General features: G+C 37.8%; 1 protein-coding gene across 1 annotated transcript in view; it reads right to left on the bottom strand.

The window, feature by feature from the left end:
• LOC126087505 (phospholipid-transporting ATPase ABCA3-like) overlaps positions 1-27,707 on the bottom strand; it is a 239,836-nt gene that overhangs the window by 88,732 nt on the left and 123,397 nt on the right. The window contains exons 12-15 of the mRNA XM_049905036.1: positions 23,893-24,022; positions 17,035-17,189; positions 16,641-16,796; positions 16,061-16,271 (exon numbers count right to left, since the gene is read on the bottom strand). Coding sequence (XP_049760993.1) covers positions 16,061-16,271; positions 16,641-16,796; positions 17,035-17,189; positions 23,893-24,022 — 652 coding nt within the window. The remainder of the gene's footprint in view (positions 1-16,060; positions 16,272-16,640; positions 16,797-17,034; positions 17,190-23,892; positions 24,023-27,707) is intronic.

Below are 27,707 nucleotides of genomic sequence, written 5' to 3'. Positions count from 1 at the left end.
AAAAAAGACACAACATATTACAAATCATTTCATTATAATTCTAAGGAGCATTACAAATACTCCTTTTATAATTTCCTTAATTTTCCTAGGGACTGATAATGATGTGGGTTATAAAGCAGAGATAGGATGAAAAGCCTCTGTTATTTGGCCTCCTGTCATTAAACAGATATTTATTGGGGGCCTCTTACATGCCAGGCAGTAAATAAATTAGATAAAAATCCCTTCCTCCAGGTATCTGAGAATTCTCCCAAGATTCTCTGCACCTTCACTAAGCACACTGCATTCATCCTACAGAAACTAGAAATGGGGTTGTGTAGCTGAGAAAAAATACCTCCAAGACACTCCAGGACTTTGAGGAAAATATTGCAGTAGCATTCTAAAGGCTCAGGGCAGGGCAGAATAGCTGGAAAAAAACCTCTGAGGCGTATCAGTCCTTTACCAAGTATACCACAATGGCCCTTTGAAGGCTTGGGAGAGGGCAGCTGGATACTTGGATCTACACCAAGGTTCTCTACCTGAAAATGGGTATTTGCCACAAGAACAGTTGTGCCGGCACTATGGACAACATGATTCAAATATCTCTGCATTCAGTTAAATTACTGATAATTATAAATTATATTTACTAATTTTGCTAGTTTTTAGTGAAGTAGGAATCATATATTATTAAAACCCATTGCTGTCGAGTTGATTCTGACTTATAGTGACCCTACAGGAGAGAGGAGAACTGCCCCATAGGGTTTCTAAGAAGCAACTGGTGGATTTGAACTTCCAACCTTTTGGTTAGCAGCTGAGCCCTTAACCGCTGCACCACCAGGGCTTCTCATATATTACTAGATGTTAAGAAATATACCCCCCCCCATGTGTCTGTCAGTTTGTTGTACTGTGGGGGCTTGTGTGTTGTGGTGATGCTGGACACTATGCCACCAGTATTCAGATACCAGCAGGGTCACCCATGGAGGACAGGTTTCAGCTGAGCTTCCAGACTAAGACAGACTAGGAAGAAAGACCTGGCAGTCTACTTCTGAAAGCATTAGCCAGTGAAAACCTTATGAATAGCAGCGGAACATTGTCTGATCTAGTGCTGGAAGATGAGCCCCCCAGGTTGGAAGGCACTCAAAAGATGACTGGGGAAGAACTGCCTCCTCAAAGTAGAGTCGACCTTAATGACGTGGATGCAGTAAAGCTTTCGGGACCTTCATTTGCTGTGGCACGACTCAAAATGAGAAGAAACAGCTGCAAACATCCATTAATAACCAGAACCTGGAATGTACGAAGTATGAATCTAGGAAAATTAGAAATCGTCAGAAATGGAATGGAACGCATAAACATCGATAACCTAGGTATTAGTGAGCTGAAATGGACTGGTATTGGCCATTTTGAATCAGACAATCATATAGTTTACTATGCAGGGAATGACAACTTGAAGAGGAATGGTGTTGCATTCATTGTCAAAAAGCACATTTCAAGATCTGTCCTGAAGAACAGTGCTGTCAGTGAGAGGATAATATCCATATGCCTACAAGGAAGACCAGTTAATACGACTATTATTCAAATTTACACACCAACCACTAGGGCCAAAGATGAAGAAATAGAAGATTTTTATCAGCTGCTGCAGTCTGAAATTGATCAAACATGCAATCAAGATGCATTGATAATGACTGGTGATTGGAATGTGAAAGTTGGAAACAAAGATGAAGGATCAGTAGTTGGAAAATATGGCCTTGGTGATAGAAACAATGCCGGAGATTGAATGAGAGAATTTTGCAAGACCAATGACTTCTTCATTGCAAATACCTTCTTTCTCCAGCATAAACGGCGACTACACACATGGACCTCCCCAGATGGAACACACAGAAATCAAATTGACTACATCTGTGGAAAGAGACGATGGAAAAGCTCAATATCATCACTCAGAACAAGGCCAGGGGCTGACTGTGGAACAGACCATCAATTGCTCATATGCAAGTTCAAGTGAAACTGAAGAAAATCAGAGCAAGTCCATGAGAGCCAAAATACGACCTTGAGTATATCCCACCTGAATTTAGAGACCATCTGAAGAATAGATTTGACGCATTGAACACTAGTGACCAAAGACCAGACGAATTGTGGAATGACATCAAGGATATCATCCATGAAGAAAGCAAGAGGTTACTGAAAAGACAGGAAAGGAAGAAAAGACCAAGATGGGTGTCAGAGGACTCTGAAACTTGCTCTTGAGCATCAAGCAGCTAAAGCAAAAGGAAGAATTGATGAAGTAAAAGAACTGAACAGAAGATTTCAAAGGGCCTCTCGAGAAGACAAAGTAAAGTATTATAATGACATGTGCAAAGAGCTGAGATGGAAAACAAAAGGGAAGAACACGCTCCGTGTTTCTCAAGCTGAAAGAACTGAAGAAAAAATTCAAGCCTCGATTTGCAATAGTGAAGGATTCCATGGGGAAAATAAGCATCAAAAGAAGATGGAAGAATACACAGAGTCATTATACCAAAAAGAATTAGTCGATATTCAACCATTTCAAGAGGTGGTACATGATCAGGAACCGATGGTACCAAAGGAAGAAGTCCAATCTTCTCTGAAGGCATTGGCGAAAAACAAGGCTCCAGGAATTGATGGAATATCGAGATGTTTCAACAAACAGACGCATTGCTGGAGGTGCTCATTCGTCTATGCCAAGAAATATGGAAGACAGCTTCCTAGCCAACTGATTGAAAGAGATCCATATTTATGCTTATTCCCAAGAAAGGTGATCCAACCAAATGTGGAACTTATAGAACAATATTGTTAATATCACACACAAGTAAAATTCTGCTGAAGAACATTCAAAAATAGCTCCAGCAGTATATCAACAGGGAACTGCCAGAAATTCAGGCCTATTTCCGAAGAGGACGTGGAACCAGGGATATCGTTGCTGATGTCAGATGGATCCTGGCTGAAAGCAGAGAATACCAGAAGGATGTTTACCTGTGTTTTATTGATTATGCAAAGGCATTCGACTGTGTGTATCATAACAAACTATGGATAACACTGCGAAGAATGGAAATTCCAGAACACTTAATTGTGCTCATGAGGAACCTTTACATAGATCGAGGCAGTTGTTTGGATAGAACAAGGGGATACTGATTGGTTTAAAGTCAGGAAAGGTGTGTGTCAGGGTTGTGTTCTTTTCACCATACCCATTTAATCTGTATGCTGAGCAAATAATACGAGAACCTGGAGGATATGAAGAAGAACGGGGCATCAGGATTGGAGGAAGACTCATTAACAACCTGCGTTTGCAGATGCCACAACCTTGCTTGCTGAAAGTGAAGAGGACTTGAAGCACTTACTAATGATGATCAAAGACTACAGCCTTCTGTATGGATTACACTTCAACATAAAGAAAACAGAAATCCTCACAACTGGACCAATGAGCAACATCATGATAAACAAAGATTGAAGTTGTCAAGGATTTCATTTTACTTGGATCCACAATCAACACCCATGGAAGCAGCAGTCAAGAGATCAAAAGATGCACTGCATTGGGCAAATCTGCTGCAAAGGATCTCTTTAAAGTGCTGAAGAGCAAAGATGTCACCCTGAAGACTAAGGTGCGCCTGACCCAAGCCATGGTATTTTCAATCACATCATATGCATGTGAAAGCTGGACAATGAATAAGGAAGACCAAAGAAGAGTCAATGCCTTTGAATTGTGGTGTTGGGGAAGAATATTGAATATACCATAGACTGCCAAAAGAACGAACAAATCTGTCTTGGAAGCAGTACACCCAGAATGCTCCTTAGAGGCAAGGATGGCGAGACTGCGTCTTACATCCTTTGGACTTGTCAGGAGGGATCAGTCCCTGGAGAAGGACATCATGCTTGGCAGAGTACAGGGTCAGCAGAAAAGAGAAAGACCCTCAACGAGGTAGATTGACACAGTGGCTGCAACAATGAGCTCAAGCATAATAACAATTGTAAGGATGGCGCAGGACGGGGCGGTGTTTCGTTCTGTTGTGCATAGGGTCGCTATGAGTTGGAACCGACTCGACGGCACCTAACAACAACAGCAAGAAATATACCAGTTTGGTAATCAGATACCTTCTCAAAAATGCAAAATGTTAATGCTTTTAAACCTAGATTTCCTCAGTTACTGTATTGGAGGGGCCAGAAAACTTCTTCTGAAAAGGACCAGATACTAAATATTTTAGGCTTTGCAGGCCAGACAGTCCCTGTCACAACTATTCAGTTCTGCCACTGTGGTGTGAAAGCAACCATAAATAATATGTAAATGAGTAAGTGTGGCTGTGTTTCAACAAAACTCTAAATAATATAATTTTAAAATAATTTAATTTTCACATGTCATGAAATAATACTCTTCTTTTTTTCAACCATTCTCAGCTCACAGGCCATACAGACAGACTGGATTTGACCCACGGGCTTTAGCGTGCTGACTGTTGCTATGATGAATGACCTTTAAATCTCCCTGTCTCTAGTCATACTTTAGGTATAGAATCCATGACTTGTTATCTGTAGCCGTTTTTAAAGTTGACTCATTTTATGGTATATACGTGCCATCACGTGTACACAGCATATGCATGGCATACATGCTGGTAATCCCCATTCAGATTTCACTAACTGCCTAGTCTCACTGTGTGAACTTGGCACTGTCTTTCGATTTTGTATGTGAGACAATAGAATAATTGAAAAAGTTTTTCTGTCATCATTACAAACACCATGGTTAAGGGAACAGATTTCCTTGTACATCTTTGTGTGAGTAAACCAAATGTAGTTTTGGTTTTCACGACTACTACATGAGGGTCAAGTCATTTAACTCTGTGACCATCAGTTGTCTCAGTTGTAAAATGGGATAAAATTTTTATCTGTGTAGGCATGTCACTGTACCAGGGACTGTGCTGAGGCCACTTCTAATATTTAAGATCTATGACTAATCCCTTTATTTCATGATAAGAAACAGAAATGGGAGAGCTATATTTATGCTGGATTTATTGAAAAAAATCCAGAAGAGAAACTTTCAAAACAGAGAAGTTCAAGAATTGGTAAATATGTGAGTAAATATGAACCAATTAATAATATACACATACATGTTATATGTTATATATATCTATAATATCACATAACACATGTTATATACTAAGTATAATAACACACATATTAACAAAATAAGGCATATATATTTAATTTCTTTAAAAGGCTATTAACTTTTTAAAGAATAATAATAATATATTATGGTCTTTAATGATATATATAGAAGTAAACTGTGTGACAAAAATAGCACACAGTATGGGATGTGGGGAATTAGAAGTACACTATTATAAGATTCTTACATTATACAAGAAGTTGTATGATTTTATTTGAAGAAAAGACTGAGATGGTTTAAAAGATGTTTACCGAAAATCCTATAGCAACAACAAAAAATAAAGAGGTACTGATAATAAACCAATAGAGGAAGTAAAATCGAATACGAAAAGCTCTCAATTCAACGAAAACAGAAATTGATGAAAATAACAAAGAACAGATGTGACTATTATGAGACAAATAGAGGACGGCAGAATTAAACTCAACCATAATGGACCAAACTCTCCATGTTAAAACCAGATATTGTCAGACTCAATGAATATATAGCAAGATCAAAATATGTGTTATCTACAAAAAAACATTTTAAGTATAAAGAAATACTGAAAGTAAAAGTGTGGGGAAAGATATACCTTGAAAATGTTAACCATAAAAAAGGCAGTGTGGCTATATTAATATTAGAAAAAGTAGACCATAGACAATGGCAAAAAAGTCTCAGTACATTTCAAAGGATTGAAATCATACTAAATATGATTTCCTACAAAAATATTTAGAAATCCATAACAAGTTATCAAGAAAGTAACAAAAAAATTGTAAATTACACAACACACTTCTAAATAACCTATGGGAATTCTGCTTTCTGCTTAGGACATAGAAAACTGGAAAGAGCTTTGTTACCAGTTTAATCACAAAGAAACTCCATATAGATTACAAAATAAAATCTTTTCTTGAACCCATCAGAGAGCTCATAGGGCCACTAAACTAGTCTGAAATCTCAAAACAGAAAGGCGATTAGCAAGGTGTATATAAGCTTTTGAATGAGAAACTGACTTGATTTGTAAACTTCCACTTAAGGTACAATTAAAAAAAAAAAAACAGAAAGGCACCTTCAATGAGAGACAGGACACAAGTACTTATTTATCCAGAGCAGAGGCATAGGAGGAAGACAGGACTGCCATATATGGTGGCAATAAGGATTCAGGTAAAATTTTATTCAATTGCTGAAAGCCAAGTATTGGCTTACATGAGAGTATAAACACTGAGAAGCTTAATAGAAAGACTTGGAGGCAGTATGGAAGATCAGATAAAACCTACCTCATACAGGACTCAGCAAGGAATGATCACTATTCCTAGAAAGGCATGAAGCCTCACCTGAATCTTTGTTCCTTATACAACAAAAACCTTAAGGTGCTGTGGGAAGGCCAAAAAATTTGATTGCCTCACAGCACATATGAGGATACATTATACACATGGGAAGAGAACAGAATAAAACCCTCTACCCATGGGAGAGGGTCAGGAAACCATGCAGGGCCCAGAACATTAGGGATCCCTTAATGCTGTACAAGGGGCAGGATAACTGAGAAAGCCCCTACCCAAATCCCAGAGACATGGGATCTGTTTAAGACTCAGGATGAACCAGGACAACAGAGAATGACACCCCCAAACCTCAGCCCCTGGCTAGATGGCATAAACTAATTAGTAATGACAGAATGTCACATGTTGAGGTAAAACAACAAGGAGAATATTTCTTAGAAGCTCACAGAAAAAGTCTAAAGCTGAATGTGGAACAGGAAAATTGAGGAAAACCCTCTGGCAATCTAGCTGACGTGTGACAAAAATAGCACAAAGTATGGGATGTGGGGAATTAAAGAGGTCATGGCTGAGAATTTTCCAAAATAATGAAAGATATCAAACCACAGATCCAAGAAGCTCAAGGAACATTAAGCAGAAAAATAAATAAATAAATAAAATCAACATCATATTCAGGCTATAGAAATCAAAGATAAAGAAAAATCTTGAAGGCATCTAGAGAAAAAAAGACATTACATACAGAAAAATAAAGACAAGAATTACAGAAACTATGCAAGCCAAAAGAAAATGCAGTGGCATCTTGAAGAATACAGGGGAAAAAATGATAACTACCAACCTAGGTTTTTATAAAAAGCAAAAATATTTTTCAAAAATAAAGGAGACAGAGGCGGAGCCAACATGCTGCTATAAACAGAAGCATCATGCCGTCTCTCTAGAGCAAAGACCAAAAAAAATAAGTAAAATAGTTACAATTGTCAATCCTGGAACCCTAAGCATCAAATGGAGGGATAAAGAACTCAACCAAGCACCAAATAGAGTAAGAAACTGACAGAGAACAGAGAATGAGGACAGCTACAGAGTGGAGGTCCCCTACTAGTTAACACTGCATGGATATGCTGTCTTGGCCCCCATAGTTCATAAAGAAAATATTCTGCATTCTACTTTGGTGAGTAGCATCTGGGGTCTTAAAAGCTTGCAAGAGCCATCAAAGATACATCTATTGATCCCACCCTGTCTGGAGCAAAGGGGAATGAAGAATACCAAAGGAACAAGGCAAATATTAGTCCAAAGGACTAATGGACCACATGAACCACACACGGCCTCTACCAACCTAAGCGCAGAAGAATTAGATGGTACCCAGCTACCACAACCGACTGCTCTGACAGAGATCGCAATACAGGGTCCCGGACAGAGCAAGAGGAAAACGTAGAACAAAATATAAATTCACACACAGACACAAAAAGACCAGACTTACTGGTCTGACAGAGACTGGAGGAACCCCTGAGACTATGGCCCTTGGACACCATGTTAACTCAGAACTAAAGCTACTCCCAAAGTCCACCTTTCAACCAAAGATTAGACAGGCCTATAAAACAAACAGTAACACATTTAAGGAACGTACTTCTTAGTTCAATCAAGTACATGAGACCAAATGGTCAACACTTGCCCAAAAGCAGGAAGGGACAAGAAGACTGGATGAATGGACACAGGGAACCTGGACTATAAAGGGAAAGGGGGAGAATGCTGACACATTGTGGGGATTGCAACCGATGTCATGAAACAATTTGTGTACAAATTTTTGACTGAGAAACTAATATGTGCTGTAAACTTTCACATAAAGCACAATAAAATTTTACGAAAGAAAGAAAAGGAAGCAAATTTGATCATCTACCAGGCCCAAGAAGAGATATTTTTAAAGATCTGCCAAGGCCAGAGGCAGCAACATCAGATACCATAGGTTCTGATCAAGATAGAACTTTTCTGACCCTGACCTCCCAGTTCTCTACCCTGGAGAGGTCAGAAACTGTAGCCACGTGCTGGGGGTGGAGGAGAAAGGAGGAGATGTGTAAGGAACTGACATATACATGGAGCTTAGTGTCCTTAACTTTGAAGTTCAAAGTTTTTTATTATTACCCTGAACTGCACATATTCATTACTAAAACAAAACTGTTATAAATGAAATCAACCAGAGGACTTTTCATTATCTAAGCTGAGTGGCTAAGCTATGAGGACTGTCTGAGATTTTATCCATGGGTTGTGAAATACAGACCACCAAGTGCATTTAAAGGAATGGTGGAGAAAAAGAAAAAGTTCTTGTTGAGCCTTACAAGTACTCCTAGTTCAATGGACTGCATACACTCAGTTTTATCTTCTACCATGATTTGAAATGTTGACACCCACTTTTTGTTACTAGTGCTCATTAAGCATTAATTCATTAATTTATTCTACACATGTATTTGAGTTCCTACTATATGACAGGCTGTATTCTAGGTATTAAGGAAGCTGCTGTGAATAAAAGAGCAAATGCCTGCCCTCATGGAGTTTACATTGTGGTGGGGAGAGAAAAAAAATAAATAAAATGTAACATATTCCATTATAAATATAAACAATGTATCAAAATGAAATCCTAAGGAAGTGAGTACAGGCATACCTTGGAGATATTATGGGTTCAGTTCCAGACCATGAATATCATACTGAAGCAAGTCTAACTTTTTGGTTTCCCAGTGAGTAGAAGTTATGTTTACACTATGCTGTAGTCTATTAAGAGTGCAAAAGTATTATATCTAAAAAAACAATGATCGAGCCTTAATTAAAAAATACTCTGTTGCTAAAAAATGCTAACCATCATCTGAGTCTTCAGCAAGTCAATCTTTTTGCTGGTAGAGGGTCTTGCCTCAATGTTGATGGCTGTTGACTGATCAGGGTGATGGTTGCAGAAGGTTGGGGTGACTGTAACAATTTCTTATAAATAAGACAGTGATGAAGTTTGCCACATCAATTGACTCTTACTTTCAAGAAGGATTTCTCTGTAGCATGCAGTGCTGTTTGATAGCATTATATGCACAGAACTTTCAAAAACAGAGTCAGTTCTCACAAACCCTGTCACTACTTTATCAACTAAATTTATGTAATATGGTATATCCTTTGTTGTCATTTCAACAGTGTTCACAGCATCTTCACCAGTAGATTCCACCTCAGAAAACCACTTTGCTCATCCATAAGAAGCAACTCCTCATCCATTAAAGTTTTATCATGAGATTGCAGCAATTCAGTCACATCTTCAGGCTCCACTTCTAGTTCTCTTGCTATTTCCACCACATCTGCAGTTACTTCCTTCACTGAAGTCTTAAACCCCCTCAAAGTCATCCATAAGGGTTGGAATCAACTCCTTCCAAACTCCTATTAATGTTGATATTTTGAGTCCTTTCCAGAAGGTTTCCAGTTTACTTTGCCCAGATCCATCAGAGGAATCACTATCTATGGCAGTTATAGCCTTATGAAAACTATTTCTTAAATAACAAGATATGAAAGTTGAAATTACTCTTTGATCCATGGGTTGCAGAATGGCTGTTGTGTTAGCAGGCACAAAAACAACATTAATTTTGTGTATCTCCATCAGAGCTCTTGGGTGACCGGGTGCATTGTTAATGAGCAGTTATATTTTGAAAGAATTTTTCTTTTTCCTGAGCAGTATCTCTCAACGGTATGTTTAAAATATTTAGTAAATCATGTTGTAAACAGATGTGCTGTCATCCAGGCTTTGTGGTTGCATTTTTAGAGCACAGGCAGAACAGATTTAGCATAACTCTGAAAGGGTCTAGTATTTCTGTAATGGTAGATGAGCACTGGCTTCAGCGTAAAGTTACCATCTGTGTTAGCCCCTAACAAGAGAGTCAGCCTGTCCTTTGAAGCCAGGCTTTAACTTTTCCTCTCCAGCTCAACGGCAGTGGGTGGCTTCTCCAGTTATGAAAGCCCTAGATGGCACCTTCTTCCTGTATAAGGCTGTTTCATCTACACTGAAAGCCTGTTGTTTAGTGTGGCCACCTTCGTCCATTATCTTAGCTAGAACTTCTAGATAACCTGCTGCAGCTTCTACATCAGCACTTGCTGCTTCACCTTGCACTTTTATTGTATGAAGACAGCTTCTTTCCTTGAACCTCATGAACCAACTTCTGCTAGCTTCAAACTTTTCTTCTGTAGCTTACTCACCTCTCTCAGCCTTCACAGAACTGAAGACAGTTAGGGCTTTACTCTGGATTAGGCTTTCGCTTAAGGGAATGTTGTGGCTGGTTTGATCTTCTATCCAGAGTACTAAAACTTTCTTATCAGGAGTCAGGCTGTTCTGCATTTCCTTTGCATCCACAACTTGGCTGTTTAGCACAGGAGGCCTATCTTTTGGCCTGTCTTGACTTCTGACATGCCTTCTTCACTAAGCTTAATCACCTCTAGCTTTTTATTTAAAGTGAGAAACTTATGAGTCTTCCTTTCACTTGAACACTGAGAGGGTAGGGTTATTAACTGCCCTAATTTCAGTATTGTCATGTCTCAGGGAATAGGGAAGCCCAAGGAGAGGGAGAGAGATGGGGGAATAGCTGGTTGGTGGAGCAGTCAGAACACACAGAACACGCACAACATTAATCTATTAAGTTTGCCGTCTCATATGGGCGTAGTTCGTGGAATACCAAAACAATTACAATAGTAACATCAAAGATAACTGATCACATATCACCATAACAGATAAAATAATAATGAAAAAGTCTGAAATACTGTACAAATTACCAAAATGTGACACAGAGACATGAAGTGAGCACATGCTATTGGAAATATGCCGCTGATAGACTTGCTCAGCACAGGGTTGCCACAAACCTTCAATTTGTAAAAACCCAGTATCTGTGAAGCACAATAAAAGGAAGTATGCTTATATAGTAAGAACAGAGACAGTGGCACAGTATTAAACTCTTGGAACACTCTATATTCTCCCAATAGAGGAGAAGCCAGTACACAAAAGAGACTGAGAAGGATCAGCCAGTGAGGGAGAAGAACAAACAGAAGAATGTAGCATCATGGAAACAGAGAGAAGAAAGTGGTTCAAGAAATTGGGGGTGATCAATTATGTCAAATGCTACTGAATGATTGACTAAGAGGAAGATAATGAGGTGACCATTGAATGTGACAAGCAATTTCAGTAGCAGAATACCATAGTCAACATCCCTGTATGACCTTTATTAATATATTCAGTGATTACAAACTCTCAACCAGCATTACTGGGAAAGATGACTGTGTTTATGTGATAACAGTTGGAAGCCCATTCTCAACTCTCCCAAAAGCCACTCCAAATTTTTTCAGCTTTTATACTTGGCAAATTATTGTGCTTTTTAGCTTAAATAAATATTAGTGTTCATATCTAAAACTAATATCACCTGTAAGTACTGTGCTCCCTTAAAAAATCACCTATATGAGACTAAACGGCCAACAATTACTTCAAAACAAAGATGAGAATGTAAGGGGGCAGGAAAACTCTATTAATGGAAACAGAACATCAACAATGAGAATGTTTACACACATGAAGAATGTAACCAATGTCACTGAAAAACTTGTGTAGAAATTACTGAATGTGAACCTAAACTGCTGTGTAAGCCTTTACCGAAAACAAAATAAAATATTACTTTAAAAAAAAAAGGCTTGCAAGTAGCCATTCAAGACACAACACTTGGTCTCTATTTGCCTGGAGCAACAGAGGAAGAAGGAGAGTCAGGAATAGGGGAAAGAAATGGAATATGTGGCTAATTGCCTCCAGGAACAAACGCCTCCTTTGCCATGAGTCCAGAAGAACTTGATTGTGCCCAGCTATCACTACTGAATGTTTCAATCAAAGATTCTATAAAAGAATCTTGATCAAAACGGAGAAAATGCAGAACATAATTTCAAATTCTCATGGAACCCAGACATTCTGGAGCCAGAGGGTAAATGAACTCCCAAAACTATTGCCCTAAGATAATCTTTAAACTTAAACCAAAAACATCCCTGAAGTTTCCTTTAAACCAAACAATAGTTTATCTTAACTAGTAAAGAATGTCACCCTTGAGCGCTGTGCTTTTAAGATCTATCTGGGATCAAATTGACAACAGCAACTCAAAAGTTTAGATAGGAACCTTAGGGGGCAGTGAGTTTATGATAATAGGGAGGTACAACTCAGAGAAGGAAATTGAGAATGATTGCACAATACAAAGAATATAATCAATGCCAGTGAATTGTACACGTAGAAGCTTGAATTGGTGTATGTTTTTGCTGTATACTCAACAACAAAAAAAATAAACTATGAAAAAAAAGAGTAGAACAGATTAAAAAAGCTTGGTGTATTCACACAATGGAATACTAATCATGAATAAAAAATGCATTCATGATTGATACATGCAAGAGTATAGATGAATCTTTAAAACACTGTGCTGAAAACCTCAACAACAAAAAGACAAATAACCCAATTAAAAAATGGGCAAAGGATATGAACAGGCACTTCACCAAAGAAGATATTCAGCCGCTAACAGGTACATGAGGAAATGCTCATGATCATTAGCCATCAGAGAGATGCAAATCAAAACTACAGTGAGATACCATCTCACCCCAACAAGGCTAGCATTAATCCAAAATACAAAATAATAAATGCTGGAGAGGTTGCAGAGAGACTGGAACACTTACATACTGCTGGTGGGAATGAAAATGGTACAACCACTTTGGAAATCGATTTGGCACTTCCTTAAAAAGCTAGAAGTAGAAGTAACATACAATCCAGCAATCCCACACCTTGGAATATATCCTAGAGAAATAAGAGCCCTCACATGGATAGATATCTGCACACCCACGTTCACTGCAGCACTGTTCATGATAGCAAAAAGATTCAAAAAACCTAGGTGCCCATCAACAGATAAGTGGATAAACAAATTATGGTATATTCACACAATGGAACATTACCCAACAATAAAGAACAACGGTGAATCCGAGAAATGTCTCATAACGTGGATGAATCTGGAAGGCATTATGCTGAGTGAAATTAATGAATCGCAAAAGGACAAATATTTTATCAGACCACCATTACAGGCACTCAAAAAAAAGGTCTGAACACAGAAGAAAACATTCTTTGATGGTGAGTGGCATCTGGGGTCTCAAAAGCTAGTAAGCGGCCATCTAAGATGCATCAGTTGGTCCCAAGCCATCTGGAACAAAGGAGATCGAAGAATACCAAAGACACAAGGAAAATATGAGCCCAAGAGACAGAAATGGCCATATAAACCAGAGACTACATCAGCCTGAGACCAGAAGAATTAGATAGTGCCCAGCTACCACCAATGACTGCCCTGAAGGGAACACAACAGAGAATCCCTGATGCAGTAGGAGAAAAGCGGGGTGCAGAACTCAAATTCATGTAAAAAGACCAGACTTACTGGTTTGACTAAGACTGGAGGGGCTCTGGAAGACATGGCCCCCAGACTCTCTGTTAGCCCAAAACTAAAACCATTCCCAAAGCCAACTCTTGAGACAAAGATTAGACTGGACTATAAGACATAAAATAATACTCATGAGGAGTGTGCTTTTTAGCTCAAGCAGATAAAAAAAAAAAAAAAAAATTTTTTTTTTTTTTAGATACATGAGACTAAATGGGCAGCTCCTGTCCAGAGGTGAGATAAGAAGGCAGAAAGGGACAGGAACTGGTTGAATGGACATGGGAAATCTGGGGTGGAAAGGAGTGTGCTGTCACTTTATAGAAAAAGCAACTAGGGTCATATAACAACGTGTGTATAAATTTTTGAAGAAACTGACTGGAACTGAAAACTTTCACTTAAAGCACAACTAAAAAAAAGGGGAGAAAAAAACATTGTGCTGAGGGAAACAAACCAGAAAAAAATACTGCATATAATTCACTCATATGACATGCAAGAACAGACAAAACTAGCCTATTGTAAAACATCAGAAAGTGGTTGCCTCCATGAGTGGAGGAGACTACCTGGAATCATGAAAATATTTTGTATCTTATTTTGCTTGGAGTCAAATGAATATTTACGATGATAAAAACTCATGAATTGAACATGTAAGATAGATTAATTGTACTGTATGTAAACTATGCTTTAATTTGAAAAAATTCTTCCTTGATAAGAACATATATTCTAAAGAGCAGATACCAGTAACAAACAGGGTGAATCAGTAATGTATTAGATAGTGCTAGTACTTAACAGAAAAAAGACCGTGGAAAGAAATACGAAATATTGGGGATGAGGCATTGAAATTTTATTTAGAGGGCCAAAGAAGACTTGTGCGTAGTTAGTTTTGAATAACAACCTACAAGAGGTAAGGAAGCTATTAAGACATATTTGGTATTTTCCAAGTTTAGAAAAATTCTTCTCCAGATTGGAAGAAAAGATTTTTTATATAGAGAGGTGATTTAATACTGGTTTGACAAACAAGAAACAAGGAACTAGTTTTGTACATTGCCCCTACAGTCCATCAATTTACCTATCTGTCTGTCTATCCACTGTTTCCATGTTTGTCTATCTGTCTGCCTATCTCCCTGCCTGCCTATCTATCTATCTATCTATCTATCTATCTATCTATCTATCTATCTATCTATCTATCTATCTATCTATCTATCTATCTATCTATCTATCTATCTATCTATCTATCTATCTATCTATCTATCTATCTATCTATCTATCTATCTATCTATCTATCTATCTATCTATCTATCTATCTATCTATCTATCTATCTATCTATCTACCTACCTACCTACCTATCTATCTATCTATCCATCCATCCATCAAATTTCACTGGAGGGACAACTGCATTCAAGCAAATTACAATTTCTGTACAAGCCAAATGGGAGAAATAAATGTAACATTGGATAATACCATAAGCATAAAAAAAAAAAAAAAGCCATAGCAGTTGGAAATAGCTTTGAATAGTTAAAATAGTTGTTCCCTAATTACTAGGACAGAGGAAGCCACAGAAGTTTTGTGCAGAGAGACAAGGAATAAAAATCATGTTAACCTAGTGCCATCAAGTCGGAAGGATATTATGAGAGACTACATCATCCTGAGACCAGAAGAACTAGATGGTGCCTGGCTACAATCAATGACTGCCCTGACGGGGACCACAACAGAGAACCCCTAAGGGAGCAGGAGAGCAGTGGGACGCAGACCCCAAATTCTCATAAAAAGACCAGACTTAATAGTCTGACTGAGACTAGAAGGACCCTGGTGGTCATGGCCCCAAGACCTTCTGTTGGCCCAGGACAGGAACCATTCCCAAAGCCAGCTCTTCAGACATGGATTGGACTGGACAATAGGTTGGAGAGGGATGCTGGTGAGGAGTGAGATTCTTGGATCAGGTGGACGCTTGAGACTATGTTGGCATCTCCTGCCTGGAGGGGAGATGAGAAGGTAGGGGGGTTAGAAGCTGGTGAAATAGACGCAAAAAGAGAGAGTGGAGGGAGAGAGCGGAGTGTCTCATTAGGGAGAGAGTAATTGGGAGTATGTAGCAAGGTGTATATAAGTTTTTGTGTGAGAGACTGACTTGATTTGTAAACTTTCACTTAAAGTACAATAAAAATTATAAAAAAAAAAAAGAAGGATGTTATTAAGGCATCAGTATTTTTTTCATCTTACAAATGATAAAAGAGAGAGAGACCATATATTTGTTTCAGGAAGATTGAAGAACCACAGCACTGCAGGGTCCCGCTGACCATGATGGCAATGCGGTCACCCAGGGCGTCAGCTTCATCCATATAGTGGGTGGTCAGTAAGATGGTACGATCCTGTTTATACTGCTGAAGGAGATCCCATGTGACCCTCCTTGAGACTGTGTCCATGCCAGACGTCGGCTCATCAAGTATCACCACCTGAAGACCAGAAGAACAGTTCCATGATCACTGTTAATAAATGCTATGCCACTTAGTGTTTTACCAGTTATTAGGCTTACTATAGTTTTGGTTTTTTCAGTCACTTGTCCAACTAAGTAAGCTAAGATAATAAGTTTAGACTAAAACTGAATTAGGAATGCTGGAATAATGCCAACCCTGTGACCAGATTATACCAACTGGACTGAAAAGGTGAATCCTATCTGATTGTCACTTGGCAGGTTCCTTTTAGAGTGTTAGATCCATAACAGCTCTAAGGTTTGTATCAGCTGAATTTGTTTTTAACCAGCTGCAGCAGGGATCCATTTTAAGTTCGTGCTCTCTGTCTCTTTTTTTCGTTTTGTTTTTTACCTTCGAGCCCCCTATAAGTGCTATAATGATGGAGAGTTTGCGCTTCGTTCCTCCACTCAGTGACTGTGAAAATGCATCACGCTTTTCTAGTAGATTAAAAGCAGACAGCATATGGTCAATTTCCATAGGACGTAGCCTTCCAGGTATTCCTTTTACCTAGAAAGAGGAGCCACGGTTTACGCAGTGCTTGTAACTTTATCCTTAGAAACATTTTAAACCAGCCCTCTTCTTACATTATTGATATAGTATCTTTTTCCCCTTGTCTCCCTTTATGACTAAAGGAGAATTCCTTAAAACTAAATTTTGAATTTTGCAAAAATAAGGATATTGATAATTGGTAATCTACCCGAAGAACTTGAACATAGTTGGAAAAAGGAACGTATCTTTGGCTTACCACACAATAGAAATAAAGGTGTTCTGATACTGTCAAGTAATTAAACAACAGGTCCTGCTGGGGACACAAGCCCAAGCTTTTCCTGATCTGGACCATATCCTTTGAGGTGTCATATCCATTAATAAAGGCCTGCCCACTGGTAGGAGGATAGAGACCTAGAATTAAGCAGAAGACATAGAAAAGGTTAGCTTACATGACAATATGCCAGTCATCAACAGCTCCACTTTGTAGTCTATTTATGAATTATGCATAAAAATTAGCAATATTTCACACAGAAGAAATTTTTGGAAAATATCAATGGTTACCTCTTAAGTGAAAAGATTAGAAAAAAATTTTTCGTATTCTTCTGTTTGTTTAAACTTTATGTTCTAATTATTCATGATTATGAATGAGTATAAATAACTTGGGTAATAAAAACACTAAACAGTTTTCTACATTAGAACATTCCAACATTGCCATCAACCATTTAACATTTATGAACTATAAGCTGGGCACTGTGCTAGACTTCGGTAGACAATTAAAACTTGAAAATGCAGACAATTAAAAAAATGTTATTTCTGAAGAATTTAGATTCAAGTTGAGGTAGATAACACATATTCAACAAAATAATTTAAAAATACTTGTATAACATTTATTCATAGTTATAGGAATTAGTCAAGTTTAGTGGGTAATATCAAACTACAACTTGAGTATATCCCATCTGAATTTAGAGACCATCTCAAGAATAGATCTGATGCATTGAACACTAATGACTGAAGGCCAGAAGACTTGTGGGATGCCATCAAGGACATCATACATGAAGAAAACAAAAGGTCATACATGAAGAAAACAAAAGGTCTTTCATACATGAAAGAAAAGACCAAAGTGGATGCCAGAAAAGACTCTGAAACTTGCTCTTGAACGTATAGTAGCTAAAGCAAAAGGAAGAAATGATAACGTAAAAGAACTGAACAAATGATTTCAAAGGGTGGCTCGAAAAGACAGAGTAAAGCATTATGATGAAATGTGCAAAGACCTGGAGCTAGAAAACCAAAAGGAAAGAACATGTTCAGCATTTCTCAAGCTGAAAAAACTGAAGAAAAAATTCATGCCCTGAGCTGCAATATTGAAGGATTCTACGGGAAAAAAACTGAACAACACGGGAAGCACCAAAAGAAGATGGAAGAAATATACAGTCACTGTACCAAAAAGAATCGGTCGCCATTCTACCATTCCAGGAGGTAGCATATGATCAAGAACTGATGGTACAGAGGGAGAAGTCCAAGCTTCACTGAAGGCACTGGTGAAAAACAAGGCTGAAGAAATTGATGGAATACTAATTGAGATGTTTCAACCAAGAGATGCAATGCTGGAAGTGCTCACTCATCTAAGCCAAGAAATTTGGAAGACAACTACCTGGCTAACCAACTGGAAGCAATCCATTTATGTGCCTATTCCAGAGAAAAGTGATCCGATGGAATGTGGAAATTATCAAACAATATTACTAATATCACATGCAAGTAAAATTATGATGAAGATAATTCAAAAACAGTTGTAGTGTGCATCAACAGGGAACTGCCAGAAATTCAGGCTGGATTCAGAAGAGGATGTGGACCAAGGGGATATCATTGCTGATGTCAGACAGATCTTGGATGAAAGCATAGAATACCAGAAAGATCTGAGTTTTATTGACTATATAGAGGCACTTGACTATATGAATCATAACAAATTATGGATAACATTGCAAAAAACGAGAATTCCAGAACACTTAATTGTGCTCATGCAGATCCTGTAGATAGTCCAAGAGGCAGTTGTTCAAACAGAACAAGGGGATACTGCATGGTTTAAAATCAAGAAAGGTGTGTGTCAGGGTTGTATCCTTTCACCAAACTTATTAAATCTGTATGTTCAGCAAATAATCTGAGATGCTAGACTATATGAAAAAGAACTGGGCATCAGGACTGGATGAAGACTTATTAACAACCTGCGTTATGCAGATGACACAACCTTGCTTGCTGAAAGTGAGGAAGACTTGAAGCACTTAACTGATGAAGATCAAAGACTACGGCCTTCAGTATGGATCACATCTCAACAGAAAGAAAACAAAAATCCTCACAACTGGACCAATGAGCAACATCATGATAAGTGGAGAAAAGACTGAAGTTGTCAAAGGTTTCATTTTACTTGGACCCACAATCAACACCCATGGAAACAGCAGTCAAGAAATCAAACGACATATTGCACTGGGCAATTCTGCTGCAAAGGACCTCTTTAAAGTTTTAAGAAAACAAAGATGGCACTTTGAGGACTAAGGTGCACCTGACCCAAGCCGTGGTATTTTTAATCACTTCATATGCATGAAAATTCTGGACAATGAATGAGAAAGACTAAAGAAGAATTGATGCTTTTGAATTATGGCATTGGCAAAGAATACTGAATACACCACGGACTGCCAAAGAACAAACGAATCTGTCTTGGAAGAAGTACATCCAGAATGCTCCTTAGAAATAAGGATGGCAAGATTTTGTCCCACGTTTTCTGGACATGTTATCAGGAGTGACCGATTCCTGAAGAAGGGCATCATGCTTGTTAAAGTAGAGGTCAGTGAAAAGAGGAAGACCTTCAACGAGATGGACTGACACAGTGGCTGCAAAAAATTGGCTCAAACATAGCAATGATTGCAATGATGGTATAGGACTAGGCAGTGTTTTGTTCTGTTGTACATAGGGTCACTATGAGTTGGAATCGACTCAGTGGCACCTATCAATAACAATAACAACACCACTTTAAAACTTATAACTCATTAATTCTACTTTAAAAACACTCTCCAAAGAGGAGAAGTATGTTCAAAGATGCCCATTACAATTTACCCATTGTCCTTCAGTTCCATCCATTTTCACATCTGCTTGAGAGGTTTCATTTTTTAACAACATAGTCACATTTTTTTGTTGTTGTTAGCTGTTATCAAGTTGGCTCTGACTCATAGTGACCTTGTGTATAATAGAATGAAATATTGCCCAATGTCGTGCCATCCTCACAATCATAGCTATGTTAGAGAGCCCACTGTTGAAGGCACTGTGTCAATTCATCTCATTGATGGTCTCCCTCTTTTTAGCTGACCCTCTACTTTACCAAGCATGATGTCGTTCTAGAGTGATTGGTCCTTCCTGATGACATGTCCAAAGTAAGTGAGATGAAGTCTCACCATTCTCACTTCTGAGGAGCATCCTGACTGATTTATCTAAGACTGCTTTGCTTGTTTTTTTCTGGCAGTCCATGGTACATTCAACATTCTTTGTCAGCAGCACAATTCAAATGTGTCAATTCTTCAGTATTCCTTTTTCATTGTCCAGCTTTTGCGTGCATATGAGTTGATTAAAAATAGCATGGCTTGGGTCAGATGCACCTAAGTCATCAAAGTGACATCTTTGCTTTTTAACATTTTAAGGAGGTCTTTTGCAGGATCACAATAGAGGGTCCCAGACAGAGCTGGAGGAAAATGTAGAAAATATTCTAACTCAAAAAGAGAGACCAGACTTGCTGGCCTGACAGAGACTGGAGAAACCCTGAGACTATGGCCCCCAGACACCCTTTCAGCTCCCAAAGTTCACCCTTCAGCAAAAGATTAGACAGACCCATAAAACAGAACGAGACTAAATGGGCATATCAGCCCAGGGGCAGGGATTGGAAGGCACGAGAGAACAGGAAAGCTGGTAATAGGGAACCCAAGGTTGAGAAGGGAGAGTGTTGACACGTCATGGGGTTGTTAACCAAAGTCATAAAACAGTATGTGTACTGTTTAATGAGAAACTAGTTTCTCACCCCATTATTAACTATACTTTTTGCTATTTCAATCCATCTAAATTTATTAAGGCTTGTTTTATGGCTTACCATATGGTTGATAATCAAGAATGCTCCATGTGAAGTTGACAGGAATATGCAGTCTGTTGTTGTTTCATGAAGTGTTCTACAGATGTCTGTTAAGTCTAGTTTGTGGGTAGTGTTGTTAAAGTCTGTTTACTTGTTGATCTTCTGCCTAGTTGTTTTATCTACTAATGAAAGTGGTGTATTTAAGTTTCCAATTATTATTGCTAAGTTGAATGTTTCTCCCTTCCTTTCTCTCAGTGTTTGCTTCATGTATTTTGGGGCTTTGTTGATAGATACATATATGTTAATAACTGTTAAAACTTCTTGATGGATTCGCCATTTTATCATGATAAAATATCCCTCTTTAGCTCTAGTAACTTTTTTTTTTCAAAGTATATTTTGTCTGGTGTTAGTATAGCATTTCTTATAGTTGCTGTTTGCATGATGTATCTTTTCCCATTCTTTTATTTTCACCGTATGTATATCTTTGAATCTAAAGTGTGTCTCCAGTAGACAGACAGAGTTAGATCTTATTATTTTTACCTAATCTGAAAATTTCTGACTTTTGATTGGAATGTTTAATCCATTCACATTTAGTATTACTATTATTATGGTTGGATTTATGTCTGCCATTTATTTTTGTATTCTATGTTTCATGTCTTTGTTATTTCCCACTTGCCCCTTTATTGCTTTCTCTCATTTTAAGTTATATTTTCTAACTTATATTTTCATTTTATTTAATTATTTTTTCACTATATATTTTTGAGTTATTTTCTTAGCGGTTGTCCTAGGGCATACTATATACAACTTAGGAGAGTATACTTCAGATTTATAATAATTTAATTCCAGAGAGCTATAGAATCATTACTCGCATACAGCCCCACTCTTCTTCCTACTTTTCCTGCTATTATTGTTATACATATTACACATATATCACCGATCCAACAATACATAGTTATAATTATTACTGTATAATTTTTGTCTATTAAAGAAGCTGAGAAAGAAAGTAGGGCAGGTACATATTTACAGAGTTTTTATATTTACACTTCTGATTCTCTTCACTTGTTCATGTTACCATCTAGTGTCAGTTGCTTACTCCAATACAATTTTGCTCCTACTCATCTTTATGTTGTTATTGTCAAATATATCAGTTTTCTATATACTGTAGGCCCAAAAATACATGTACATACATTTTACATAATTGCTTTTAAATCATCTAAGAGAAGAAAAAAGAGGTATGCGTTTATATTGCCTTTTATAATTACCTTTACTAGTGCTGTTTTTTTTAATGTGGATTCAAATTCTTATCTGGGTTTACTTGCTTTGAGCACGAAGAACTTCCTTTAGTATTTCTTGTAAGGCAGGTCTGCTATCAACAAATTCTATCAGTTATTATTTATGTGGAAACACCCTTATTTCAATTTCATTTTTTAAAGTTTTACTGGATATAAGTTTCTTGGTTGACAGTTATTTTTCTTTCAGTACTTTGAACATGTCATTCCATTGCCTCTGGCCTCCATTGTTTCTGATGAGAAGTCAGCTGTTGATACTACTGGGATTCCCTTTTATGTGATAAGTCACTTTTCTCTTGATGCTTTCAAGATTTTTTCTTTGTATTTGTCTTTCAGAATTTTTACTATGATGTGTCTGGGGGTGGAAACCCTGGTGGCATAGTGGTTAAGTGCTACAGCTGCTAAGCAAAAGGTCAGCAGTTCAAATCTGCCAGGCGCTCCTTGGAAACTCTACGGGACAGTTCTGCTCTGTCCTATAAGGTCACTATGAGTCGGAATTGACTCGACGGCAGTGGGTTTGGTTTTTGATTTGGTGTCTGGGGGTAGATCTCTATACAAGTATTCTATTTCGAGTCTGTTAATGCAGCAAATTTGGGAAGTTTCCAACCATTTTTTGTTAGAATGTTCTTTTTGCTCCTTTCTCTTTGTCCTCTCTTTCTAGAACTAATGTTGTACATATACTGATGCACTTGAAGATATCCCACATTTCTCTGGGGCGCTGTTCATTTTTCTTCACTCTCTTTTCTCTCTGTTGTTTGGATTGAATAATCTCAATCTATCTTCAAATTTAGTAATTTTTTCTTCTTTAAGTTCACATCTATTGTTAATACTTTTTAATAAACTTTTCATATTGGTTATTGTCCTTTTCAACTCTAACATTCCCAGATGGTTCTTTTTGTAATTTCTATCTCTTTATTGATCTTTTAAATGTGATGTGACATTGTCTTCATACCTTTCTTTACTTCTTTAATTAGGTCATTGGACATATTAATAATGACTACTTTAAATGTCCTTAAGTCTCTTTATCTGGTCCCTCTCACAGGAAGTTTCTGTTGCCTGCTTTTGTCCCCGTGTATGGGCCACATTTTCCTGTTTCTTTTCATTTTTCATAATTTTTGTTACAAACTAGTTATTTTAGGATGTATGTTAGCAATTCTTTATAGCAACTCTGAATACTGATTGCTCTTCCTCCTCTCCAGCTGTTCCTTTCATTATCATTTGCTTGTTTATTTGTTACTTGGCAAGACTATTTTAGTGAAGTATATTTCTGCTGTAATTTAATTTCTGGCTGATTGTTTTAAATTCTATATGCTTACTGATTTTCTGTCTAGTAGTTCTATCAGTTGCTGCAAGAATGGTGCTGAATTCTACAACTATAATTGTGGATTTGTATATTTCCTTTTTTCAAATCTATCAGCTTTTGCTTTAGGTATTTTGATACTCTGTTGTTTAGTGCATATACACTTAGAATTGCTATGTCTGCTTGGTGGACTGACCTTTTTTGTCATTATGTAATATCCTCTTTTTTTAATTCCAAAATAAATGCTCTTTTAAAAATTTTACATTATAAAAATTGTCTGAAAGTTATAAAGAAAGTGGATGAGTAAACAACTTTGTGTATTACTGAAATCAAGGGGTAGAAAAAAGTCTCATAGATTTGTTCACAGTTTCTATATAAGGATCCCCACAGTTCACCCTCTGAACAGAGCTGAACACATACCTGAGAGAATGGATAGAGTGGTGGACTTTCCTGCTCCATTCTGTCCTAGAAGAACAGTTATCTGTCCCTCATATAAATTCAGAGACAAGTCTTTTACAGCTATTTTGGTAGTCTTCTGCACTCGGAATGTCTGTGGGGGAAAAAACCCACAAATACTAACTTTATATCTATCGCTCTCCATTGTAAAGAACAAGCACACATATCAATTATCTGTAGAAGAAACAGCACCATTATCATCTCATGAGAAAAAAATCAAAGTGTAAGGGGGATGAAACTGTGAAAAGTAAATAATATTTGAAGGCATAATACGAGTTTTTGGATTTCAACATAGGTATATAAACATCTGAGCAATCTTATCTACTCCTGCTTTGTTTCAATTATTATCTTGAAGGTGATACTGCCACAAACTCTTCAATGTCTTTCCTCTAATTTAGAGAACTGTCAACTGAAAACCTACACAAACACGTTTTATAGGCATCTCAAATTCCTTATGTCTAGACTAGCAGTGCTTCTGGTTAAGATATAAAAAATTGGAAAGAACATCACTCCCACTGCAACAACAAGAAGTAACTGAATTACCAGTACAATTTTAACTTTCCTCAAACTCATCACAGAGGTGAGATTTCAAGGCAATCGAGTATCCTGAACTTTAAGGAAAAATAAATGCCTAAAGGAGAGATTGTACATAAACATTTGCATACCTGGAGCAGAAACTGGATACTGTACAAATTGGTAAGATGATTTTAACTGAGTTTTAAATTAAAAAATGAGGTTAAAACAGTTTAAGAAACACAATACTTATATGGAAGAGTTAGGATTCAAACCCATGTCATTCATACTTAAAGCATATATTACTTCCAGCACAACCCACTGGTGGTGAATAAAAGGCAGACATCCTGTGTAATGGTAGATAAAATCCTTTTTTTTTTTTTTTACACCAAATGGTTTATATATATATTTTATCCCTAAGGGTCCTCATCCTATGTCTTCCCTAAACCTAGCCACCAGACTCACGTTAACAGCTCATATGAAATCTCTACTTGCATGAATGTCTAAACTTCCTATGTCCAAAATAGAGCTCTTAATTTTTCAAAACTTCTATTAAAAACCAACCAATTGGAATTTCCAGCATGTAAGGACCTTGGAAGTCATCCCTCCTGTTCTCACAACAAGAAAAAAGCTCAATATTTGAAAATCAACAACTATTCTTAGATTCATCAGAGAATTGAGGTCACAGAGGAAATCACTGTCCTGAAAGCAGAAGAGAGAGACAAATACTGAGATTGCTGCTGTCATCACTGTTTAATGGGAGCAAAGATTGCACAGTGTCAGGCAAGAATACTTAAAGGCAGTTGACTAATTATTGGAGACTGGGTGTGAACTAGCTTGAGAGATAAAAATGCCTAGAGACCAGCTTTGGGGGGCCCCACACTTTTATTAGTTTCACTTCCAGGAGCCCAAAATTTTCACTTAGAATCTCAGAGAAAATTCCTTCTAGCAGAAGAAGAGGAAAATAAACTATTTTGAAATAGTGCTCTGTTCTCTTTGGCAACAGCCTGCCCTGAAAGGAAACATCTTTACCAGAGCCTGGCCAATGTGGGTTTTGTTACCTAACTTACTTAGAGGAGGGGAATCACCAAGCTTCATACCCATCTAGCTTTCCTCATGTGGGAGGAGAACAGCCCAACATCAGTACCCTTTCAGTCTTCAAAGTATGGGAAGGAAATACCCAATAATAGCCACCTTTAAAATTGGACATGGGGAAAAGGAAATACCCAACTCCAGGCCCGTCTATCCCTCCTGTTTCACCTATGGGTGAAAAAAAAGAAAAAGCTGAAAGGCACCTGTGAAAGTCCTAACTTAGGGGTACAGGCTCACTAAAAGACTGAGACCTAATCATTGGACTACAGAATGCTTCCCCTCTTTCCACACCTTATCACCACATTAACATCAACAAAGCTTTACAACTGAAAAAAATTCCATTCCTTTAACCTAATGCATTATATCTGGACTTCAACAAAAAATTACAAGGCAGGCTAAAAGCAAAAATCACAGTCTGAAGAGAAAAAAAAAAAAAAGCAAAAATCACAGTCTGAAGAGACAGGGCAAATATCAGAATCAGATTCAGATATGGGAGAAATGTCAGAATTGTAAGACTGTAAATTTAAAATAGCTACGATTAACATGCTAAGAGAGTTATTGGGAAAATTGAACAGCATGTAAGAATGATGAAAAATCTAAGCAGAGTTTGAAACTCTAAGGAATACTACAAAAAAATTCAAGAAATCAGAATCCTCCCACAGTATTCCCAATATCCATAAATGCTGCCATTCACTACCTGGTTATTCAAGTCTTAAAACCAACAGCAACATTAGTTTCCTCCTTTTCCCCCAGTCACACATCCAACTTATCAGCAAGTCTTTTCAGTTCTTACACCAAAATATATTTTGAATCTCTATACTTCTGTCCTGTTGCCAGCTTAGTCCACACTGACATCATTTCTTACCTAGACTACTATAAAAGCCTCTAACTTGCCTTCCTTTTTTCCACTCATTCTCCTTACAGAAGCCAGAGTGGTCTTTTCAAAAAATAGATCCTGTTCCTCTTTTCCTTAAAGGTCTATAACAAGTACCCAATATTTAAAAACTGAATTCCAGACTTTACCATTGCCTACAATGCCTTGCATGATTTGGATTTGCTTACATCTCCAAACTTATTTCATATCACTTTTTCTTTTTGGCCTCCTTCACTCCATTTTTTGTATCCTTTCTGTTCCTCAGCATATAAAACTCCTTCCCACCTCAGAGCTTTGAATTTGTTTTCTGACTGAGTGTTCTGTCTCTAGCTTTTCAAATGTTTGGCTCATTTTCATCATTCTGGTCTCAGCTCTGAGGTCCCTACTGCAGACTGGGGATCCCAGGAAGCAGACTCCATTAGAAGATTAATATGTAGGAAGTTTATTTAGGAGTGCTCTCAAGATCAGCACCTGTGGAGGGAAGGAATGGAAGGACCACTGAGCAGAGGGTGAAGATCAGCTGTAGTGAAGCTACTCCAAGGCCTCAGATGGCCCAATAACGAGGTCTCAGACTAAGATGGCCCTTTAGAGTTATCCCGAGTTGAGGAGACAGGGCCTTTATACCACCACATTGTCCAGTCACTGGATTTAGGTTGTTCCCAGAAGCAGCATGAGCTTGGGTGAGGTGGCTTTCTTCAGTTAAAGCAATTGACAAAGTGATAGCTGAGAGCTGTCAATTGAAGTGTTAGTGACACCCTTCTCTGTAGTTGAGGGTGTAAGTTTTCCAGCCCAGACGGTGTTATATGGGCAGTGTAGTATAATATCCAATCCACCCCTTGCATTGCTTGGATACTCTTCCTTCATGTAAGTTCTGGAAGTAGCTCCTCCAGGACTCTAATCACAAACAAACCCACTGCTATTGAGTCGATTCCGATTCATAGCAACCCCATGGGGTTTCCAAGGCTGTAAACCTCTATGGAAGCAGACTAGTGGTTTTGAACCACCAACCTTTCAGTTAGCAGTCAATTGTTTCAACCACTGTGCCACCACGGCACCTTCCAGGACTCTAAAAAAAAAAAAAACCCAACTAACTATACCCATTGCCATCAAGTTGATTCTGACTTACAGCAACTTATTGGGCATGGTAGAACTGCCCCATAGGATTTCCAAGAAGCTGCTGGTGGGTTTGAACTGCTGACCTTTTGGTTAGTAGACAAGCTCTTAACCCGTGCACCACCAGGGCTCCTCCAGGACTCTAGTGGGAAAATTGGAGATAGAATGAATTGCATCCTACTGCTAA

Source organism: Elephas maximus, chromosome 12 (genome assembly GCF_024166365.1).
Source record: "Elephas maximus indicus isolate mEleMax1 chromosome 12, mEleMax1 primary haplotype, whole genome shotgun sequence".
Taxonomy (NCBI): domain Eukaryota; kingdom Metazoa; phylum Chordata; class Mammalia; order Proboscidea; family Elephantidae; genus Elephas; species Elephas maximus.
Note: the sequence above shows the minus strand (reverse complement) of the source record. Positions and strands in the feature narration are given on the sequence as shown.